Source organism: Schistocerca nitens, chromosome 2, assembly GCF_023898315.1.
Source record: "Schistocerca nitens isolate TAMUIC-IGC-003100 chromosome 2, iqSchNite1.1, whole genome shotgun sequence".
Classification (NCBI taxonomy): Eukaryota; Metazoa; Arthropoda; class Insecta; order Orthoptera; family Acrididae; genus Schistocerca; species Schistocerca nitens.
In genome coordinates this window covers 978,315,982-978,338,623 of record NC_064615.1, presented here as the reverse complement: position 1 = coordinate 978,338,623, position 22,642 = coordinate 978,315,982, and the positions used below count along the sequence as shown (strand labels likewise).

At 43.0% G+C, this 22,642-nt stretch overlaps 1 protein-coding gene across 1 annotated transcript in view; it reads left to right on the top strand.

The window, feature by feature from the left end:
- Positions 1–22,642, top strand: part of LOC126235484 (uncharacterized transporter slc-17.2-like) — a 353,312-nt gene that overhangs the window by 225,651 nt on the left and 105,019 nt on the right. Inside the window, exon 6 of the mRNA XM_049944205.1 lies at positions 14,922–15,054. Within this exon, the coding sequence (XP_049800162.1) occupies positions 14,922–15,054 (133 nt within the window). The remainder of the gene's footprint in view (positions 1–14,921; positions 15,055–22,642) is intronic.

Genomic DNA, 22,642 nt, shown 5'->3' with positions numbered 1-22,642 from the left:
TTGCTTTGTTTGATAACGTACTACGATAACCATCTAATGCCTCGCGAATTTATATCTAGCCTTACTTGATGATTTATGTCGAGAACAGTAGGCATTTGCCTTACTTCCATACATTAATCGTACTAATCCTGTAACTGATTATATCCTACCTACTCATTGAATGTATAACCAGAATATATAATTTTATTTATTGACTGTTAATATGTTGTTTCAAAGTTTCCTGTGGGAGATATATCACGTTGTATGTAAAGCCCTCTAGTGGTTAAGTTCTTAAGATCGGTGTACGCCTAAATAACATCCTGGCGGCCGTTCCAACAGAGGGCGCTGATCATTGCTACGTCCTTTTTCAGCTGTCATATAGACATTTTATCTTTCATAGGCGTTGCTACAGGCAATGTAACACGTATATTAATTGTTGATCGTAAATTCACAATAAAAAGGATCGGTCCTATTATATTCATGTATTTCCTTTTAATAATTTTATATGGGTAACTGTATTCGTCTTTTAATGTTTCACAATTTAGTTTCTGTGATAGTTATCAATTTTAAAAGTCTACTACATGTATTTTACATAATGTGTTTTTATCAGATTATGTTTTATGCTAAATGATGACTACATCTAAGCTGACAGTAGCGACGTCTAGGGATGATGCAGGCAAACAGATTTCTGGAAGCTACTGTACTTCAGTAGCCAGTTGCAATAATGACTGTGTAGATGTTGCGGCCTATTCTACACCTTATTTTAGATCAATATGACGATGCTATGCTGATTATATTTACATGTTTTGACGTTGCCGTTATGGCCTTAATCACTTTAGAACATGGTGTAAAATACGGTACGTTTCACCGTATTTTCTGTACATTTCCCTGGTTGTATGATAGTATATTGTGATACGTATTGCTGTATTATGTTGAAAGACACACTGCTCACTAGGTGTATATCTTTGTATATTATAGATCTGAGGATGGTCTTTACGGACTGAAACCGGTCGTCGTCTAAAGAATTCATATTGTGATCAAAGACTGAAATAAAAAACATTGGACGTTCATCAATCAACGTATTATAACTGTTGAAATGACATTATTTGCTAGGGAAGTTGTGATTATTGGCGTATATGCACACACGAACGACACAAAAGATACGGAGAAAGATACATTCTGGGCCATCCTGAGTGTCACTGCATTCGCTATGAAGAAATATGAAGTTATATTGTATGATGTGAGATGAAATTTAAAGAAACAGTCATCCAATGTTAAACCCACAATAGTATTTCTTTGAAACAGAAATTCACAATAAAAATGCACTAACACTGTAACAATCGTCTACATAGCTAGAAAGCGATGCTCCATAAACGTTAAATAAACGAATCCCATAAAAATGTGAAAAAAGAAGAATTAACATTGGTAGAAAATGGAAAAGTAGGACTCATTGCGGTCAATTCTTGAAAGTGATTACAAAACAACCCAATTCGGACATTGAAATTACAAGGAAAAGATAATTTGTAGTAATCTTAATCATCACTATAAGCGTAAACAAGCGAAAAAGTATATAAATATGCTCGGTAAAAGTAGCGAGAATAACATCTCCCTTACTCGCGTTTACGTAAAAACAAATAATCTGGCACAATAAAGATATTAGGTGAATAGCATAGATGACAACGGTAATATCCTAAGTACCTTTATTGTACTACTTCATGATGTGTTTGGCAGTAGATAATGTCACTTTCGTCTACGTTCCGTGTGTTTTACTGCAGAGACAAATTCCCTCTTTGTATTACCTATCGTTGTTCGCTGACACAATGCTTGTGGAACTTGTGTTTAAGTACTAGAAGCCCAACATTTTCATGTCAGCTCCCTTGAGTAAATACGTCGTGTCCTCAAATGACTGCACATAATTTTCTCTGTCTTTGGAATCCGATGTGACTGTAAAAGTGCAGATACCTTAAATGAAGACAAATAATAGTTTCAAGACTGCCTGCAGGATGGCCGTATAAGTTGTTTGCCACGCGGGAAGCTTAGTTTTGTCGCTGCAGTCTTACAAGGGAAATTCCCCATTGAACCCCCCTCAGAGTTAGTGGTAAGATGCACCGGTGCATAACCCGTCAAAAACTAAACACAGATCGAGCATGAAAACAGCAAGAAGATGTACTGAACTGTAAAAAAAAAGCAAAATAGAAACAGTGAACGGTCCAAACTAAACAATTATAATATTGAGCAAAAACGGATTGGCTCTACGTCGTGGTTTAGTGGACACGGTGTTCAAAACTCCAAATGGCTCTGAGCACTATGGAACTTAACATCTGTGGTCATCAGTCCCCTAGAAATTAGAACTACTTAAACCTAACTAACCTAAGGACATCACACACATCCATGCCCGAGGCAGGATTCGAACCTGCGACCGTAGCAGTCGCGCGGTTCCGGACTGAGCGCCTTAACCGCGAGACCACCGCGGCCGGCCTCAAAACTCCATCACGCCATTTATTTTTACTTTTTTTTAACATCATTATGAACTATCCGTCCTGTCACTGAAATGTTTGTTCTCTTTCTGAAATCTTGGCAGTTGTCATACTTCGCATTGGTTATACAACATGACTCGTGTGGTAAGAATACGTTACCGTCGCAAGTAAACGTGATGAATAGTGAGAGCAGGCGAGATACCAATAGACGTCTCACAGAAATGAGAACAACAAATTGATGAACTATGTTACAGTAAAGGAATTAAAGAGTCAAAACTTCCTAAGCGAAACACAACTTCAAAAACGTTAAAAACATATGTTTTGACAGAACACAGAGAAACTGTGTGAGTGCGAAACTGCCGCGTTCATTTGCTGTAGCTTATGTGACAAACTAATACGTTTTCGTCATTTCCTTGCGAGTGATCACATTCACATTCATACGAACACCTAAATCGGCCAAGGTGCCATATGTCACTCACTTACCAGGCGTACAAATTAGGTGCTTCGGTAAGGGATTCCTATTGTATGACACACGTACTGTCAATAATGCCATGTGTGAAACACCAGGCGTGTTTTTCGGTGGAGGATTCGGTTGACCTGCCGTCTTATCATCAAACGTTTGTGGTTGCCATTCGAAAGCCACTTCCTTTAGGCTGCTAATAGAGTAATCGTGCAGAATCAGCCTCATTTAGATTCCTTCCTTACACCTCACTGTTGCAGACGAACGTTACACCACAGACACAAATTTGAGTACAGCGTACAGCGGGAAAAAAAGTAGCGCCATCGTGGTTTGAACACTGTTCGCCCGTTTGGCAGTCCAACACCGTGACCTCTTAACCATGACACCATTGCCCTTCCAGCTTGCACTATATTGCACTTCTTCTCGTTGGACCTCACATTGTTTCTATTTTGCTTGTTTTTTCACAGTTGAGTACACCTTCTTCCTGTTCTCATCCTTGATCTGTCTTCAGATTTTGACGGGCTGTCCCCTGTGCCCTCTTATCACTAAATCTGAGGCGGGTGCAATGAGGAATTTCCCTTGTTACTGTAGCCACGATTTGTGGGAAAATTACTGCAATTTTCAGTTAGTTATGCGTTGCGATCCTTACTATGGATCATTTGATAAAGTTTGCAGAATGTGAATCGTATGAATATGAATTTTCGTAATATTCACTCGTGTCTTCATATTGAAACTTCATTTTTAAATAGGTTTTTTACTTAAACAGAAATCACTAAGAAGAATTTAATTCTGAAACTGCTGAGTGAAACTGAAGTACTGTCTCTTTGCTTGTCTTTACCATTTCATATCTGACCTACAAAATATTCCTGACAAATACAACTCAAACGCAATCTGACCGCTCAAATATTTAACAAAAAAAGAATGGCCCTGAATTAGAAGAAATCCTAACAATAACCTACACATTTCATAAGATACTTACTTCAGAAAAATTCTTCATTACACGAACTACAGCGATACAACAAGCACCAATACAGCCAGCTAAATAAAAGATTCTAACTAGTGTAGGCTCTAACTACTAATAGGCATGTGGTTAGCAAAGGAAAGATTTTGTTGCAGAGCAAACAATGTATTTAGCAAATTTTACCTTAATAATGTGACATAAAGATCAAAAAATATATAATCATCAACAATATTACATCTCCATGACGGACACACGTCCAGAACGTCCACTTGCGCTTACACTTCAGACCTCTAACCTCTATCACTGCTATCTATCAACATCCAACCTCCATCACTGCCGGCAATTCACTCCTGACTTCCATCACTGCTGCCTATTCACTACCAACTGCGAGTCCGACCAGCCACACAGAGTCTCTTACAGAGGGCGCACAGTTATTAATGCAGTCTATCGCGCTGCCAACATACAAACATATAAACAGGCTACTAACAATATGAGGACTTTAAATTTCCGCTGCTGTCTTCAGTTCATATCAAATTAAGATATTCTTTCTCTTTACGCTTTTATAATATAGTATTTTATTATATGCAGGACTCAGTCGTGTAATCATTTCTCAAATTTACTAAATGCAGCCAAGGGTTTTAGTCAAAACTCAAAAAACTAATTTTATGTCGATACATAATATATAATTTCTGCGTAGTTATTTTCCATAAATAAGTAGCGTTATATAATTCATTTAGGATAATTAGCGGGTTGCATTCATCAGCTGTTAGAGGACAGCGGAAGTCGCCTCAGTAAGAAACGAAGAATGACATACCGCCAGTTTATTAGCGATGCTGGGACTTTAAAGGTTTAGAGCCTGAGTCAGTAAATGTCTTGGACGACGCTGGCAATTGATGATGACCTGTATTTTCAAATGGACCCCATCACTGATATGTGTACGAGGGCCAGCTGAAAAGTAATGCTGTCGAATCTATTTGAACACTTTTAAAGTTTTTTTTAAATAACGCAAACGTTATTAACGCTCTACTTCTTTATTCTTCATGCCTATCTGCAGTCCTCTTCCGCTAGATGGCTCCGAATTGTAGGGTATAATACGGCGGTATGTGACGTAACTATGAGGGTGCGTGAGAAACGGCGTGCTATAATCGAGTTTCGAATACGAAGAGTTCATCCATACATGGAGTACTCTCTCCTTCACCATGACAATGTCAGATCACACACGAGTCCTGCACGAGCGAACTTCGTCCCAGACGATTTTCATCAGTTTCCAAAACTGAAAGAACCCATTCGGGGACTTCACTTTGATAGTGATGAAGCGGTGCAAGAAGAGGTAAGATTGTGTCTCTGTCAACAAAGTCAAACATTCTACAGTGACAGTATCAACAAAATGGTCTCCATTGGGAGAATCGCGTTCTTCGCCCGGGTGATTATGTTGAGAAATACGTGGACATGAAGAATAAAGATGTGGATTGTTAACACATTTGTTTTATTTAAAAAATCTAAGAGTTTCCACATAAAAAATTGTCAAGCATCGTTCTTCAGCACGCTCTCATAATGTCTTCAGGAACAACTGATACCGATAGCGAGAAAACAATAACAGAAGCGCAACAAATAACACTGAGGTTGAAACTGAAATTCGAATAAATTATTCTGAGCCAGGAATACTAGCAAAATCTACTCAACGAAATGTGATTTGGTTCAGTGAATTAGAAAACTTATTTATTGTGACGTTATTTACTGAAAAAACTAAGGGGTGGGTTTCTGGAGAAAATCCCCTTTTTTGTTATGGATTTGTTTCTAGAGATCCACGTAATTGAAATAGCTCAGCAGGTCAACTTATTATGGACACCTAAATGGAAAAGCCTTTGACTGCGTCGATCACAACAAATTATGGAACGTACTGAAAAACATGGGTGTACCAGATCACCTCATTCATCTGATACGGAGTTTATACCTTGACCAAGAAGACACGGTGAGAACTATGTATGGAACAACGAAATGGATAAAGATTCAGAAAGGAGTCCGGCAAGGCTGCAGACTATCACCGTACTTATTCAATCTGTATGCAGAACATGTTATGAGGAATGCGAGGCTAGATGAAGGAGAAACAGGAATTAAAATAGCTGGAATAAATGTAAACAACCTCAGGTACGCGGATGATACGATCCTGTTGGCAGAAAGTGAAGAAGAATTGAGAACACTCTTACTGAAGGTGAAAGACGAAAGTGAAAAGGCCGGTCTTATGCTGAATGTGAAGAAAACGAAAATTATGAAACTACACCTACCAATTCGTGGGATATAGCAGGGGAAACTATGGAGGTAGTGACCACATTCAGTTATCTCGGTTCCCAGAGAACTGCTGACGGCGACTGCAGCCATGAAATCCGGAGACGCTTGTTGCTCGGTAGGCAGGCGATGTCAAACCTTGACAAGGTTATAAGGTCCAGAGATATAACACTAGCAACAAAGATCCGTATTGTGAGGGCTATGGTCTTTCCAGTTGTGATGTATGGATGTGAGACCTGGACCATTAGAAAGGCTGAACGGCGAAGAATTGACTCCTTCGAATTGTGGTGTTGGAGGAAACGTCTTAGAGTTCCATGGACTGCAAAGAGAACCAACAGATCAATATTGGAGCAAATAAAACCAGATTTCTCCCTGGAAGGTCTAATGTTAAAACAAAAGCTGACCTACTTTGGACACACAATGCGAAGGCATGCCTCGCTGGAAAAAACATTAATGCTGGGGAAGATTGAAGGAACTAGAAGAAGAGGACGTCAGAGGATGAGATGGATCGATGGCATCACAGAAGCAATGTGTTCCAACCTGGATGGTCTACGGGAGAAAGTGCAAGACAGGAAAAAGTGGCGTGATTTGGTTCATGGGGTCACGAAGAGTCGGAACCGACTAAACGAATAGAGAGAGAGAGAGAGAGAGAAATGGAAAAGAGCCTTGCTCCACCTCTGCTTCTAAACTGAAGGTATATTCGGTATGGCACTGGTAAAGATATAGTTGTGGTATCCGAGAGTACGACAGTACTGGTCTGAGAATACTGGCTTACGTAAGAACTTGATTGCACATGCTATGTCTTGCAAAACATACGAAGAACTGTTTTTACAAATTCTCAGGACAATAATGACACAGCTGTCCGATTGCGGCCCATTATGGAAGCACTGTGTCCTAACTATCGCAAGGCACTTGAAGTACTTAACAGTGTTGGAGAGATGGTGATTCTATTCAAAGGGAGATAATCACTGAAGCAGTACCTGCCAAAGATGCCGGAAAAAATTATGCTACAAACTGTGCGTGCGAACCAGAGTTTCTAGTTATATCTGTCGCTTCAAAGTGCTTCAAGGCGCCGGAAGAGGAGCAATAATGTCTGAGAGTGTGGGGCAGCATGAGAAGTCGTGATCCGACTTTGTCACACATTTATGGTGACAATCAGTTCAGTAGCATTCCCTTTGTGCTTGACTGAAATAGCTAAATGTGTGGTATATTGGTACTATTCGCAATAACGATGCGCTACTGTCACATGATGGATTGACAATTCATTTGTTTTTGTTGTTATTATCGTATGTTGGGTTAGAAGCTGAAGGGATTGCTAATTGATTTGGTCTAGAGGGAAAGAAGTTCACAGAGATTAAAAGAGACTACTGTAATGGAATTTAGAACAATCATATTGGAGAGATTGACGGGATGGATTCTCTAGTTATCGTCTACAGAAATGATACTAGAAACCTTAGGTGGTACACAAAAAAATTTTCTACCGCATCCTAAATGTAACTGTAGTAAATACCTCGGTACTCTGCAAGTTGAGTGGGCAGGAAGTAGTGTGGTCTCTGGGCTACTGCATGAGGGGAAGGCAGAGATTACAAGAAAGAGCAGAAGTCTGCCTCCAAGTAAAAGCACGTTATTATCAAGCCTTTAAAAAAGAGCCAATCATTCCATATGCTGTAAATTACAATTCGATGCTGGATCGCACTGGCCAGCCTAGGCAAGCGGTCCAAATGCCAACAGGTGTCATGATGGAGACTGTAGACGTAAAACATGTTCAGTCTGCTAGAAATGTATTGTTGTCATGTGGTCTGAGTGTATGAAACAGTTTCATTCCACAAAAAAAACAGTCCAAATAATGTGTACTCTAATTTTAGATATTCCTTGATCTTGTTAATAGAAGTTCTGCATAAGCTGTAATAGCTTTTGTTCACATTGTCTTCATACTGGTGTACAGAACTGGTTCAAATGGCTGTAAGCACTATGGGACTTAACATCTGAGGTAATCAGGCCCCTAGAACTTAGAACTACTTAAACCTAACTAACCTAAGGACATCACACACATCCATGCCCAAGGCACGATTCAAACCTGCGACCGTAGAAGTCTCGCGGTTCCGGACTGAAGCGCCTAGAACCGTTCGGCCACCACGGCCGGCGGTGTACAGAACTATTTTTTGGGTTAAAGGTAATGAATGCTACATAAGATAGCTTTATAGGCATCGAAAAATGCACTAACGGATTGTTTTTTCAATACAATAATTCGTACAGCTCCAAAACCGCCAAAATATTCTGGTCAACCGAGAATTCCTATGCGTCAATGAATGCGGCTCTATGAACTACAAGCCAGATATGTTGGAGATACTGGAAAGGAGAATCCTAGGAAAAATCATGAGTGCAATGTAGACTGAGTCAGACTGGGAATTAGGAGCAACATAGAAGTCTGCTAGAATGTGGCGAGCATCTCGCATGCCATGAGGAAAAGGGCGCTGATATTTCTTGGACACCTGTACAGAATGGACAAAAATAAACTATCCACATAGATACTGATTACCTCTGGAACGAGAAGACCATCGCGACGTGGATTAAAAAAGATCGGAAAACGTCTGTACAGTTCGAACTTTCCGGAATACCTCAAATTAGCACGGGACATGTTTCGGGACAGAACGCGATTTGGAGGATTTCAAGACGAAAGAAGAACTTCCGAGACCGGAAGAACAAGGCAGAAGAGAAAACGCAACACCATAGAGACCGTGTGGAATATTCGAATCAGGGGAAACTCTAGAAATGGGGGCATAATGAAGTTGTATCGTGATTTTAAGTGGTCATAAAAAATAAAAAAAGTAAAATAAAAAACTGGGGCGTGAGATAATTATGCTAGACAGGGTAGACACCTCACAGACAGAGTAGGTGTACCCTCGTGCTCCTCTGCTGCTTTTACTCACCAATGTGAATTTACATGTCTGATACTCTTTCTTCCTGGTACCAATAATAATCAACTACTACAGTTGATTTAGTCGTAATTTACGACGAGCCTCCTTTCTTGCAATGTATACTTTCGTAGCAACTCAGCAGTTGTTTTTGATTGAGAAAGTGTAATTTTGGCCAGCGAGCCGGATTTACGAGTCACGTTTCATGCGCGATGTTACGGCGGGTGACCTAGTCGTCTTCATTAGAAGCTGGACCAGGTCAAGACAGGGAGGGCAGTTGTCGAAATATTGCGCGTAAAATTGGATTCCTGATCATCTGGCAAAACGCCTTCTACACTGCCGGAGAAAAGATGCAAGACTCTTAAGGGCAAGGAAATTTTATTGACAACTGATGTGAAATCGTTGTATGAGTATATGATAACAAAATTCGGACGAAATGAAACAAACATCTCACAATAAAGAGTGCCCAAATACAAGCATCGTTACATGAATATCACCCCTGCCCCCCAGCACCTCCCCCCCCCTCCCAATCTGGTGGCCATGCACGCATGTATTCTTGCATGCAAACGATCATACGGGTACCGAATAGTATCCTGCGACAATAGATTGTCCCTAGCGTCTTGCGTCTCTTGTTGCAATTCGGCAATAGTTCCTGGAGATCCTGAAGAACGAATTAAGTTCCCTCTTCATCATGTCCCATACATTGTGAGTGTGCAATGCCACTCAATATTCTCTCGCAGGCGTTTAACTAGTACTCTGTATGTGTTCACACCGCACAATAAGTGTGGCGGCCAACACAATGAACAACGCTTAATCACGAGCGACTCAATATAGAGTATCACTCCGATTCGCTAACGACAGAGGTGCTCTCCCAGTGAAGTACTGAGGAGAGACTTTGTTCCTCGCTCTTTGCGTACACGTACGAGCGCACTCGCTCTCGTTACATGTTCCCGCTCCAAGAGCGACAAACGGAACGGCCCCTTTCTCTGGAAAAATTGCAAGGGTATATCATTCGCTGTCTTCCCTCACTCCTCTGGCTCTTTGCATCACAAAAATTCCGCCAGTCAGCGTTGTTCTTCTAAATGGGAGAATGACGTTTCGATTAAGTCGACCATTACGGAAATATGTAGCATCTCCGTTAGGCATATACTGTCCTCCTGTGAGAACTCCGTAACTACGTAGTCGGTCCATCAAAAAATGCGTCTTCTGGGCGCTCCCACACAATGTAGCGGAATTCGATTTTAAGTCGAACACGGGGGTCTTTATCCATTCGGTCTGGCAAAAGCTGTCCCCTCTCTGGGCAGTCGCTCCGGCCGAAGTAGGTGTGTGTTGACTCACCCCTCTGAAGGGACGGGCCTTCCAGCAAGCTGGTTGCCTCATTAGAACGAGAATTCCTGTGACCATCATGTTGTGTACGCCAGCCTCGACTTTTTCAACCTTGGTGCGCACTTGCGATTTCTTATTAGATTTGCATATCGCTTACATGAATTCATACAAAATTGACTCTACCTTATCGAGTTTGGGTTCGAATGAAGCGTCTTGATGTGCAGATTACGACTGTGAGGACGGAATATGTAAGAAATGAAGGTCAGGAGACCACGCCACCTTACAATGTGTTCAGTTGGCGAGACATCTGGTGATCTTGCTGGCCAGGGCAGTCGTCATGTACCCCGAAGAGAATGTTGTGTCGCAACATCCGTATCTGAACATTCACTGTCCTGAAAGTGCACATCACCTCCCTGTCGAGCATAAAACATGGGATGGGCTCTGTGTTTAGTGGGCGAATACACTCTGGAGTAGGGAGCTCACATACAGACAGAACCCACTCTCATCACAGAAGACAACAGCGCCATCCCACTACCTAATCCACTCTTTCGCGACGCTAGAGCAGCCATACTTGATGGTGTCAATGGTCGCCTGCACAGAGGCACTTGTGATCTTAGTCCTGCTACAAGGAGACGGTTCCAAATAGTTTCTGATGGCGCAGCAGGTGTAACATGTACCAGAGTTCGCCCCTAAATGACGTTCGGTCGGCTACCGCTGCTCGCACAAAGCGTCGATCTTGAAGTACGTCTGTACTACTCGAAAGTCCAGAACCGGGTCTAAAGGTGCGGGAATGCTCCATAGACCACTGTTGAAAACAGGGATACCCTACCGATGCGCTGTGCGCAGCATGTGCAGCAATCCGTCGATATGTTCATCCACTTTCCCACAGGCGCACAATCCGGCCTCTTTCAAATGCCTGAAGCTGTTCATCTGGGAGGGATGGCTATAAGATAGAATGAATGTCGCAAACACTGTGCACCCTTAAACTCAGCACAGTTACTACCTAAAGAGTCGAAACAGAGGGCACACAGCAGGCCTTCTGAGTGTCATCGGATCGCCGATGACCGTGACGAACGAATCACTAGAACTACAGCCCATTAGTATGCCCATATTATTGCCTGGTTCCACGGTACATAATTCCTGATGGTGGCGCATTTTTTCCGGCAGTGTACGAACTAAGGGTGAGCGAAATCCAACTGGCCTGTAAAGAATTTCATACACCTTATGGGAGGTAACCTAACTTACATCATCCGCACAGCGTTCAGAACATAAACTACTGGCCATTAAAATTGCTACACCAAGAAGAAATGCAAATAATAAACGGGTGTTCATTGGAAAAATATTTTATACTAGAACTGACATGTGATTACATTTTTACGCAATTTGGGTGCATAGATCTTGAGAAATCAGTACACAGAACAACCACCTCTGGCCGTAATAACGGCCTTGATATGCCTGGGCATTGAGTCAAACAGAGCTTGGATGGCGTGTACAGGTACAGCTGCCCATGCAACTTCAACACGATACCACAGTTCATCAAGAGTAGTGACTGCTGTATTGTGACGAGCCAGTTGCTCGGCCAACATTAACTAGACGTTTTCAATTGGTGAGAGATCTGGAGAATGTGCTGGCCAGGGCAGCAGTTGAACATTTTCTGTAGTGTAATTTCATCCATGTATCAACGGAAGATGCAAAATTGTAAACTTTGGCGACTGACTTATGGATGGACGGCCACTGTGGCCGAGTGGTTCTTGGCGCTTCAGTCCGAAACCACGCTGCTGCTGCTGTCACAGGTTCCAATTCTGCCTCGGGCATGGATATGTGTGATGTCCTTAGGTCAGTTAGGTTTAAGTAGTTCTAAGTCTAGGGGACTGATGACCTCAGATGTTAAGTCCCAAAGTGCTTAGAGCCATTTGAATTTGACTGTTGAATGTGTGACGCTGCAGTACAGTTTTACTGTGCAGCTGGTGAGGATAGTAGCAGGAAATATATTGGCAGCAGAACATAAAGTCTGCGAATTTCATTCCGTGTAGTCAGTTGGACAGTAACTATGCCTCGCAGACAGGCGCGTGAACAATATGTATAGATGTCACCATTTGAGACAGGACGTGTAACTGGGCTCGAAGGTGCAGGGTGGAGAAATCGGCCAATCAATCGACATCTGAACAGGAGCGATGCGACTATTCGACGGCGATGGCAGGAATGAGTGAATCATGGCCGAACACAGCACCAATAAGGAAGCGGTCAACCTAATGAGACGAGAGAGCGTAAGGATCACTCAAAGGCCCCGGTTCATCATGATCATCGATCCAACTTGCAAAGTGGTGCTTCAGTGACTACATGGACCATTAATAGCTGACTCACAAAAACGAGGCTGAGCTCACGGCGCCCCTCGCCCCGATTACCATTGACCTCTGTACACCAACAAGCCCGTTTGCGGTAGTGCGGAGCCCATTTGGTCTGGGATCTCGTTGATTGGAGTAGAATTATCTTCAGTGATGAGCCCTGCTTCAAATAAAGCCCGATAACGTGCGAAGACGTGTCTCAAGACGCAGCGACAGTGGTGGAATACTAACCTGTCGTCGCTCACCAAATGCCCCGATAGTCAGGTGTGATGGTCTGGGACGCCATTTCGTTTCATAGCAGGATTCCTCCTTTGGTTGCCATCAGCGGTGCCCTTACGGCACAGCAGTTCAAAAATGGTTCAAATGTCTCTGAACACAATGCGACTTAACTTCTGAGGTCATCAGTCGCCTAGAACTTAGAACTAAATAAACCTAACTAACCTAAGGACATCACACACTTCCATGCCCGAGGCAGGATTCGAACCTGCGACCATAGCGGTCGCTCGGTTCCGGACTGTAGCGCCTAGAACCGCATGGCCACTCCGGCTGGCCCACAGCGGTTCGCTCACGATACTCTACGGCGCGTTTTGTTGCCCTTCATGTCAAGCTACCTTGAGCTTAAATTTCAGCAAGATAATGCCCACCTTCACAAGGCGCTAGTTTCTACTTGTGTCCATACTTGCCAAAGCCTACCGTGGCCAGCAAGGTCACCCGATCTCTCCTCAATCGAGAATGTTAGGAGCATTAGGGGTAGGGCCCTCCATCCAGCTCAGGATTTTGACGACCCAAAGCGCCAATTGGGCGGAATTTGGCACAACATCCCTCACTAGTACGTCCAACAACTCTGTCAGTCACTGCCAAGACAAATAACTGCTTGCATAAGAGCCAGAGCTGGACCAAGTTACTGACTTGCTCAGTTTGTGCAGCTCATTGTCTTCAATAAATCATTCAGTTTTTCTGAAACTGTTATCACTGCAGACTCCTAACTAAGGTACGAGCATATGGGATTGGTTCCCAAGTATGTGAGTGGCTCGAAGACTTCTTAAGTAATAGAACCCAGTACGTTGTCCTCGATGGTGAGTGTTCATCGGAGGTGAGGGTATCATCTGGAGTGCCCCAGGGAAGTGCGCTGTTGTTTTCTATCTACATAAATGATCTTTTGGATAGGGTAGATAGCAGTGTGCGGCTGTTTGCTGATGATGCTGTGGTGTGCGAAAAGGTGTCGTCGTTGAGTGACTGTAGGAGGATACAAGATGACTTGGACAGGATTTGTGATTGGTGTAAAGAATGGCAGCTAACTCTAAATATAGATAAATGTAAATTAATGCAGATGAATAAGAAAAAGAATCCAGTAATGTTTGAATACTCAATCAGTAGTGTACCGCTTGACACAGTCACGTCGATTAAATATTTGGGCGTAACATTGCAGAGCGATATGAAGTGGGACAAGCATGTAATGGCAGTTGTGGGGAAGGCGGATAGTCGTCTTCGGTTCATTGGTAGAATTTTGGGAAGATGTGGTTCATGTGTAAAGGAGACCGTTTATAAAACACTAATACGACCTATTCTTGAGTACTGCTCGAGCGTTTGGGATCCCTATCAGGTGGGATTGAGGGAGGACATAGAAGCAATTCAGAGGCGGGCTGCTAGATTTGTTACTGGTAGGTTTGATCATCACGCGAGTGTTACGGAAATGCTGCAGGAACTCGGGTAGGAGTCTCTGGAGGAAAGGAGGTGTTCTTTTCGTGAATCGCTACTGAGAAAATTTAGAGAACCAGCATTTGAGGCTGACTGCAGTACAATTTTACTGCCGCCAACTTACATTTCGCGGGAAGACCACAAAGATAAGATAAGTGAGATTGGGGCTCGTACAGAGGCAGTCATTTTTCCCTCGTTCTGTTTGGGAGTGGAACAAGGAGAGAAGATGCTAGTTGTGGTACAAGGCACCCTCCGCCACTCACTGTATGGTGGATTGCGGAGCATGTATGTAGATGTAGATGTACATCATTTGCTTGACTGTACATGTACATCACTGTTCATCACATATAACGATCTCCGTCTCAATCGGATAATTCTTCCGTAGTGCGTCTTTTTCTTTTTGTCGTTGAATGTATTTTCTACCCCTATACATGGTGACAATGGGACAAGCTCAGAGATGACGTTTGTCCACAGGACCGCGTGCTGTCGGTGCTGCCACACGTGGGACACGTGGCGACGGCGGTGCTACTGGCTGGCCTGGTGGACAAGGCGCGCGCGCAGTCGCTCGTCTCCACCACCACGGCGCGGCGACTCATCGTCTACATTGGTGAGTCACAGTCACAGTCACAGTCACTCACTGTTACCGGAAGCGATTATTCACTCAATATTTATTACTAGAGTCAAAGGACCCTCACCAGGACTGACTACACTGCTGGCCATTAAAATTGCTACAACAAGAAGAAATGCAGATGACAAAGGGGTATTCATTGGACAAATATATTATACTAGAACTGACATGTGATTACATTTTCACGCAATTTGGGTGCATAGATCCTGAGAAATCAGTACCCAGAACAACCACCTCTGGTCATAATAACGGCCTTGATACGCCTGGGCATTGAATCAAACAGAGCTTGCATGGCGTGTACAGGTACAGCTGGCCATGCAGCTTCAACACGATACCACAGTTTATCAAGAGTAGTGACTGGCGTATTGTGACGAGCCAGTTGCTCAGCCACCGTTGACCAGACGTTTTCAGCTGGTGAGGCATCTGGAGAATGTGCTGGCCAGGGCAGTAGTCGAACATTTTCTGTATCCAGAAAGGCCCGTAAAGGACCTGCAACGTGCGGTCGTGCATTGTCCTGCTGAAATGTAGGGTATCGCAGGGATCGAATGGAGGGTAGAGCCACGGGTCGTAAAACATCTGAAATGTAGCGTCCACTGTTCAAATTGTCGCCAATGCGAACAAGAGGTGACCGAGACGTGTAGCCAATGTCACTCCATACAATCATGCCAGGTGATATGCCAGTATGGCGATGACAAATACACACTTCCAATGTGCGTTCACCGCGATGTCGCCAAACACGGATGCGAGCATCTTGATGCTGTAAACGGAGCCTGGATTTATCCGAAAAAATACATTTTTGCTATTCGTGCACCCAAGTTGGTCATTGAGTACACCATCGCAGTCGCTCCTGTCTGTGATGCAGCGTCAAGGGTAACCGCAGCCATGGTCTCCGAGCTGATAGTCCATGCTGCTGCAAACGTCGTCGAACTGTTCGTGCAGATGGTTGTTGTCTTGCAAACGTCCCCATCTGTTGACTCAGGGATCGAGACGTGGCTGCACGATCCGTTACAGCCATGCGGATAAGATGCCTGTCATCTCGATTGCTAGTGATTCGAAGCCTTTGGGATTCAGCACGACGTTCCGTATTACCCTCTTGAACCTACCGATTCCATATTCTGCTAACAGTCATTGGATCTCGACTAACGCGAACAGTAATGTCGCGATACGATAAACCGCAATCGCGATAGGCTACAATCCGACCTTTATCAAAGTCGGAAACGTGATGGTACGCACTTCTTCTCCTTACACGAGGCATCACAACAACGTTTCACCACTCATCGGCGGTCAACTGCTGTTTGTGTATGAGAAATTGGTTGGAAACTTTCGTCATGTCAGTACGTTGTAGGTGTCGCCAACGGCGCCAACCTTGTGTGAATGCTCTCTAAAGCTAATCATTTGCATATCACAGCATCTTCTTCCTGTTGGTTAAATTTCGCGTCTGTAGCATGTCATCTTCATGGTGTAGCAATTTTAATGGCCAGTAGTGTATTTTTTTTTTCAGAGAAAAGTTAACCGTTAGCAGTACAGAGTGGAAGATAATAATAGTGCTAGAGATCATGTGCGTATCATTGTGCAATATTTGTAGATCGCTTAAACGGTGTTTACACCCCCCCCCCCCCCATCTGCCTTGGGTCGGGAGTGCCATCTTTGTGCCGCCTTTTTCGTGCAGTGTTTTACAGTGCGTTTTTCCAGTGCGTGCTCCGTGTTGTGTCTTTTGGGAAGTGTAGCGAACAGCCATCATACTGTCGCTGGGTGTGCTTTTTATCACTTGCGAACAGAAACCAGACTGTCGCCATTTTTTTAATTGGGTGTCTACTATGTTAATTGTCTGATTCCTGTGTATTTTATCAACATTGCCGTCCGCTTTTGCTTTCTGTTTTAACTTCCCGCATTTTTACGCCATTTTCTACTTTAAATCACCATATTATCGCCTGTTTTTTCTTGTTTCTTTCTTCTTCCTTTTTTTTTAAAAAAAAGGCTGTAGGCTGTAGAGCAGCGTAGTAAGCTGCTGCCAGCCCGCCCTCTTCGGGGGGAATTGAAAATCAATAAAGAAAAGAAAAGGTGTTTACAACAAGTTCCTACACAGAATAGATTTTCAGTTTGAAATCCGTAAATCGTCACTGACTAATAGACTCCAAAGACATGGCCGTAACACTTACTGCATTTTAAAAAAAAAGCTTTCTATTGTGTTTATAAGGAACCCCAGATAAAGTAATCCATGAGTCTGGAATTAGAAATAAGCTGGCAAACCTTGCCCGAGAAACTCGGACAGACACAATCTCAAAAGTAAAATTTATAGCTGAGACATCTCGACCTTTCAAAATAAATACCCGTGTCAGGCAAGGCGATGGTTCATCTCCATGTCCTTTCAACCGTGTCGTGGAGAAAATTGCAAGTATTTGAAATTAAAAAGTTAAAAAATTCAGAATATAACTACTATGGAGAACGAACAGAAGTGTTGCAATAAATGACCTAGCATTTGAGGTAAATTTTAACATATTTCCTGAAAAATGAAATTACAATGAAATCCAGACCATTAGCTGCGTACGGGTATTGATAAATATCAACGGGGACTGTTGAAAATGTGTGCCCTGAACGGGACTCGAACCCAGACATGTCCGAAAGAACAGATCCATCTTAATGTAGAAAAGGCTTAGCGGCCAATGATCTCCTTCAGTGCGGGTGCACTCACATTGCTCTAACACTTACGGGAATCGGTAGAATGACTGCCGCGAGTAATGAGTATAGTGGGCAGGAGCACTACAAATGTAGTGTGTTGACAGTAAGTTGGAAATGTGGGTCTCACGGGGAGCGTGCCAGAGATAAGTCCCTGCAGTCGCACTATGCTCTGTGGCTCGCTTGGATAGAGCTCCTTCTATGTAAGCGGGGTTCGTGTCCCGGTTGGGGCACACATTTTCAACTGTCCCCGTTGATATTTATCAACGCCTGTAAGCAGCTAATGGTCTGGATTTCATTGTAATTTCATTCTTCGAGAGCTGCAAGATCACCAATAGTATCTGTTCTTACGGGAAGAACTGATACCATCCTCATATATTCGTATATTTCCTGAAAGCCTGGCAAATGCAACAGTTCAAGTCAATCAACTGGAAGACAAAGTCAATAAGAATTTCTGAAGAGAAAACAAAAATTATGACAAATATTTAATAATAGAAATTTGGCAAACAGAGAAGGAAAACATTCAAATATTTGGGAGAGACTATTCAAGGAAACAGTTCAGAAAACACTGCTTTAGAGGAAAGAATAAACAAGATGGGAAAAGAGTATTGTATAAAGAAGAATGTCTGCAACAATAAGTGCTAATCTAAAAAGAAATCTAAATAATTAATAGCCAAGCCGGAAAATCTTAACAAAGATATCAATTATATTTTATTAAATCACGCTTTGTGTGTTGCAAACTGACACCAGTGGTTTGTCTGCCTGTCCTGTTCCACAATGGTCTGGTGTACATCATTATTAACTTGCACTACAGTACAAATAGCGCAATATCAGTAAAACATAAGTGAATCCGCGATTGGAAGAAGGTAAAACACCATGATACGTATCCAGGATTGACAGTATTGTACAATAATGCACACGAGCACGACGAAAACTAATGAAGCCTACAACACGACTCGAACCACACAAATTACTCCAGACCACCTAATGGTAGGTAGAGTACTGTGTGTAAGACATCATAGTACCCTGCCGACACATCTGACTGAGCGCCAACGCAACGAATGCCCAAATGTGTGTGAATACCTAAGGGACCAAACTGCTGAGGTCATCGGGCCCTAGACTTACATACTACTTTAAACTAACTTTAACTTAACGCTAAGGACAACACACACACCCATGCCCGATGGAGGACTCGAATCTTTCGGCGCCAGGGGCCGCGCAGGTCGTGACATGGCGCCTCTAACCGAGCGGCCACTCCGCGCGGCTAATGCAACGACTGTGCTAGTATCCGTAACCAAGCATCGCGCAGCCCATCCTATAAACACGTGTTTATCTCAGAAAGCATGCGTTTCCGGACCCATTTTTATTGGACTTATTTTTCCTGTTTCGAGCAGTAGTGCCACCTCTTAAAGTATTCTGCACTTTTTTAAAAAAACACTCTATATGAGACAGGTGAAATGCCCTTAGATTTCAAGAAAAAAGTAATAATGCAATTCCATAAAAGGCAGGTGCTGACAGATGTGACTATTAAAAAACTGCCAGAGTAATAAGCACTGGTTGCAAAATACTGGCACGAATTCTTTACAGAAGGTTCGAAGAAGTGGTAGGGGCCATCACTGGGTAAGTTCAGTCTGGGTTCCGTAGAAACGTACAAACATCAGAGGCAAAACTGAGTCTACGATTTGCCTTAGAAGATAGACAACAATGGTAGATTAAAGAAGGGAAAACCTACGTTTATAGCATTTGAAGATCTAGAGAAAGCTCGTGACAATGGTAACTGGGCTTCATCCTTTGAAATTGTGAAGGTATCAGGGATAAAAAGAAACAGAGAGAGAAAGATCATTTACAACTTGTACATAAACCAAATTGTCGTTGTCTCAGAGGACATGAAATGGGAGTCGTAGTTGAGTAGCTGTAGCCTATCCCAAAGTTATTAGACTTGTGTATTGAGCAAGCTACAAAGGAAACCGAGGAGAAAGTTGAAAAGGGAGCTGACACTCAGTGATAGAAAATAAAAGCTTCGAAGGACTTGGAAGAGTAGTTGAATGGAATGGATAGTGTCTCGAAAAGAGATTATGAGACGAATATTAACAAAAGTGAAACAAGGGTAATGACAAATGGTTCAAATGGCTATGAGCACTATGGGACTTAACATCTGAGGTCATCAGTCCCCTAAACCTAACTAACCTAAGGACATCACACACATCCATGCCGGAGGCAGGATTCGAACCTCCGACCGTACCGGTCGGGCGGTTCCAGACTGAAGCGCCTAGAACGGTCGGCTGGTAATGACATGTAGTTGATTTAAATCACTCAACGCTGAGGGAATCAAATTATAAAATGAATACCGAAGGTAGTAGATGAGAGATGAGTTTTTCCTCTTGGGCTGCAAAATAACTGATGCTTTCCGGAGCAGCAGGATATAAAACGCAGACTGGCCGAGCTAAAAGAAGCGTCACTGAAAAAAAAAATCTGCTAACATCGAATATAAATTTAAATGTTAGGAAGTCCTCTCTAAAGGTACGACTGCTATCCGAAAAATGTCCGATCAATCGTGAAATTGCAACCACAGTGAAAATCAAAATTGTTTTATTTGCAATAGTTTCCTACACCTTCCAGTTACTTCTCTACAGAGTCGCTGCTTCGATTTAGACATTTGTTGTAGCGTTGTACCAATTTCCCAATATCCTCGTCTTAGAAAGCAGCCACCTGTGTTTTCTGCCCCTTCTCTACACTGGTCTGAAGCTCGTTGTCTGTGCCAAAAATGATGTCTTCATAGTCAGCGATTCATATGAGCGGAGATGAACATCAGAGGGAACATAGTCCAAGCTGTGTGATGGGTGATGAAACACTTCTCATCGAAAACACTGAGGGGGCGTCCTCATTGCCCCTACAGTGTGCGACCGAGAGTATTAACACACTGCTACAGCATCTAAACACGTCGTATTCGCTAAATGTTTGGAAGAAGCGGATGTGCATTGTTGAAGCAATTGTAATGTCAAGAAGACCATCGGAGGATTAATCCCAGCATATCTATGCAGTTTCAGTCGAAACTATTACTTTCAAAGTCCCCGTCATTAGGTATAAAGGATTCCCGAAGATCCTCAGGTCTGGGTTACTGTACAACAGTTTTCTAACAGTTGGACAACAATTTCAGACCGGCTCACAAAAAGGAAAATTATTTTAGGGTGGACCATGATGATTTTGAAGAATAACTCCTGGTCGGTTGGCGTCACGTTGCCTCCATGTTTTGATTACCAACGTAAGAAGAGCCTTAATTATTTTAAAATCCTTATGAAATCTGTGTCAGCCAGAGGAAGAACAGCTAAATTTATTTTATCGCGGCTCAACTGCATCACGCAAAGGCCAAATTAAAAGAAAGGAGAAGACTAATAAGGACGATGTACCGAGTGGATATAATTAAAGTGCGGCTACTCAAGGAGCTCCACTGTGGGCTGTAATTATCGTACAGCAGCGATACTTGGTAGGTATGCTAATGCGTTAATGCGGGACTGACTTTCGCTGGGAAACGAATTAGTTTCAGTTTTGGCCACCGGGTGGAAATATGGCGCTGTATGCCATTTGTATGACGGTGTGACTTCCACGCTGTCATTTGACAAGCCGTAACGTAACAGTGTGGCTATCGAAAAGAGACGCCGTGCACTGTTAGTAAAACAGAGCTAAGAAGAACGCTAGTGGGTGGTGGTAGCTGTCAATTGGTGACGATTTCCAGGATGAATCAACACCTAGACGACAGAGGGAGTAAGCAACACAACTTTTGGCAGCGGAATTCGCCGCAAATATATTCCGATACCCGAAGAATAACCATTCCAATACCATACATAAATAAGCTCCAACTACCCGGTACGAGATACTGCGAAGCAGAAGATGCAAAACTACATTGGAATGATGCAATGAAATGAACTGCTACCAGAATCACAGTGCACAAACTTGTTTGACGTCCTATATGTGAAGAACAGTCGTCAGCCTTGTAGCCCATATATGTCTACCCTCCCCCACCCGAATCCATTGGCAACTTATTAATTTCTCCTCTCTCCCATCATGTCTCCCACCAAAGTGACAGTAATCACCTGTCTGATTATCAGCCTTGGTACTTTGCGGCGCCGCACCATCACATCATTTTCCAAAACCAGTGATACCGAAACTTTGGGTCCAATGGCTCTGAGCACTATGGGACTTAACATCTGTGGTCATCGGTCCCCTAGAACTTAGAACTACTTAAACCTAACTAACCTAAGGGCATCACACACATCAATGCCCGAGGCAGGATTCGGACCTACGACCGTAGCGGTCAATCGGTTCCAGACTGAAGCGCCTAGAACCGCACGGCCACAGCGGCCGGCATACCGAAACTTTAAGAACTTTCGCGAAATACAAACCTAGAGGTCTACCCACGCATCCAGCTCTAACAGAAGTTCCCGGTCCTCTCCAATGCTGGACCCATCTTCACCGTCCCTATTCAACAACTCGAGTGGGGCTCCTCATCACATCTTTTCCATAAAAAACCCTATCTAAAATGATCTCTGACATATACCCTCGAAACCTTCTGCTCACGTCTTTCTTCAAATCAAGAAATCTCTTTTCTTACCCGTCCCTATTCCCTAACAGTCCCAAAATCGTGCACCAGCGTCGTTACCATGAAAGTGAGAGTGCATCGCTAATCTCATTTATGCTACTTCTCATTAATTTAGTCTTTCTTCAGTTCGCTCTCAATGCACAGACATTAGATACTGGGTTTCGTACCAATCAGTGTGTCCTGTAATTATTCCTCGCTTTCAGTTTCGCCTCACTTTCACTGAGGATAGCAATGTCTCCATCGAATCTTATCATTAATATCCTTTCACCCTGAATTTGATTTCAATCCTGAACC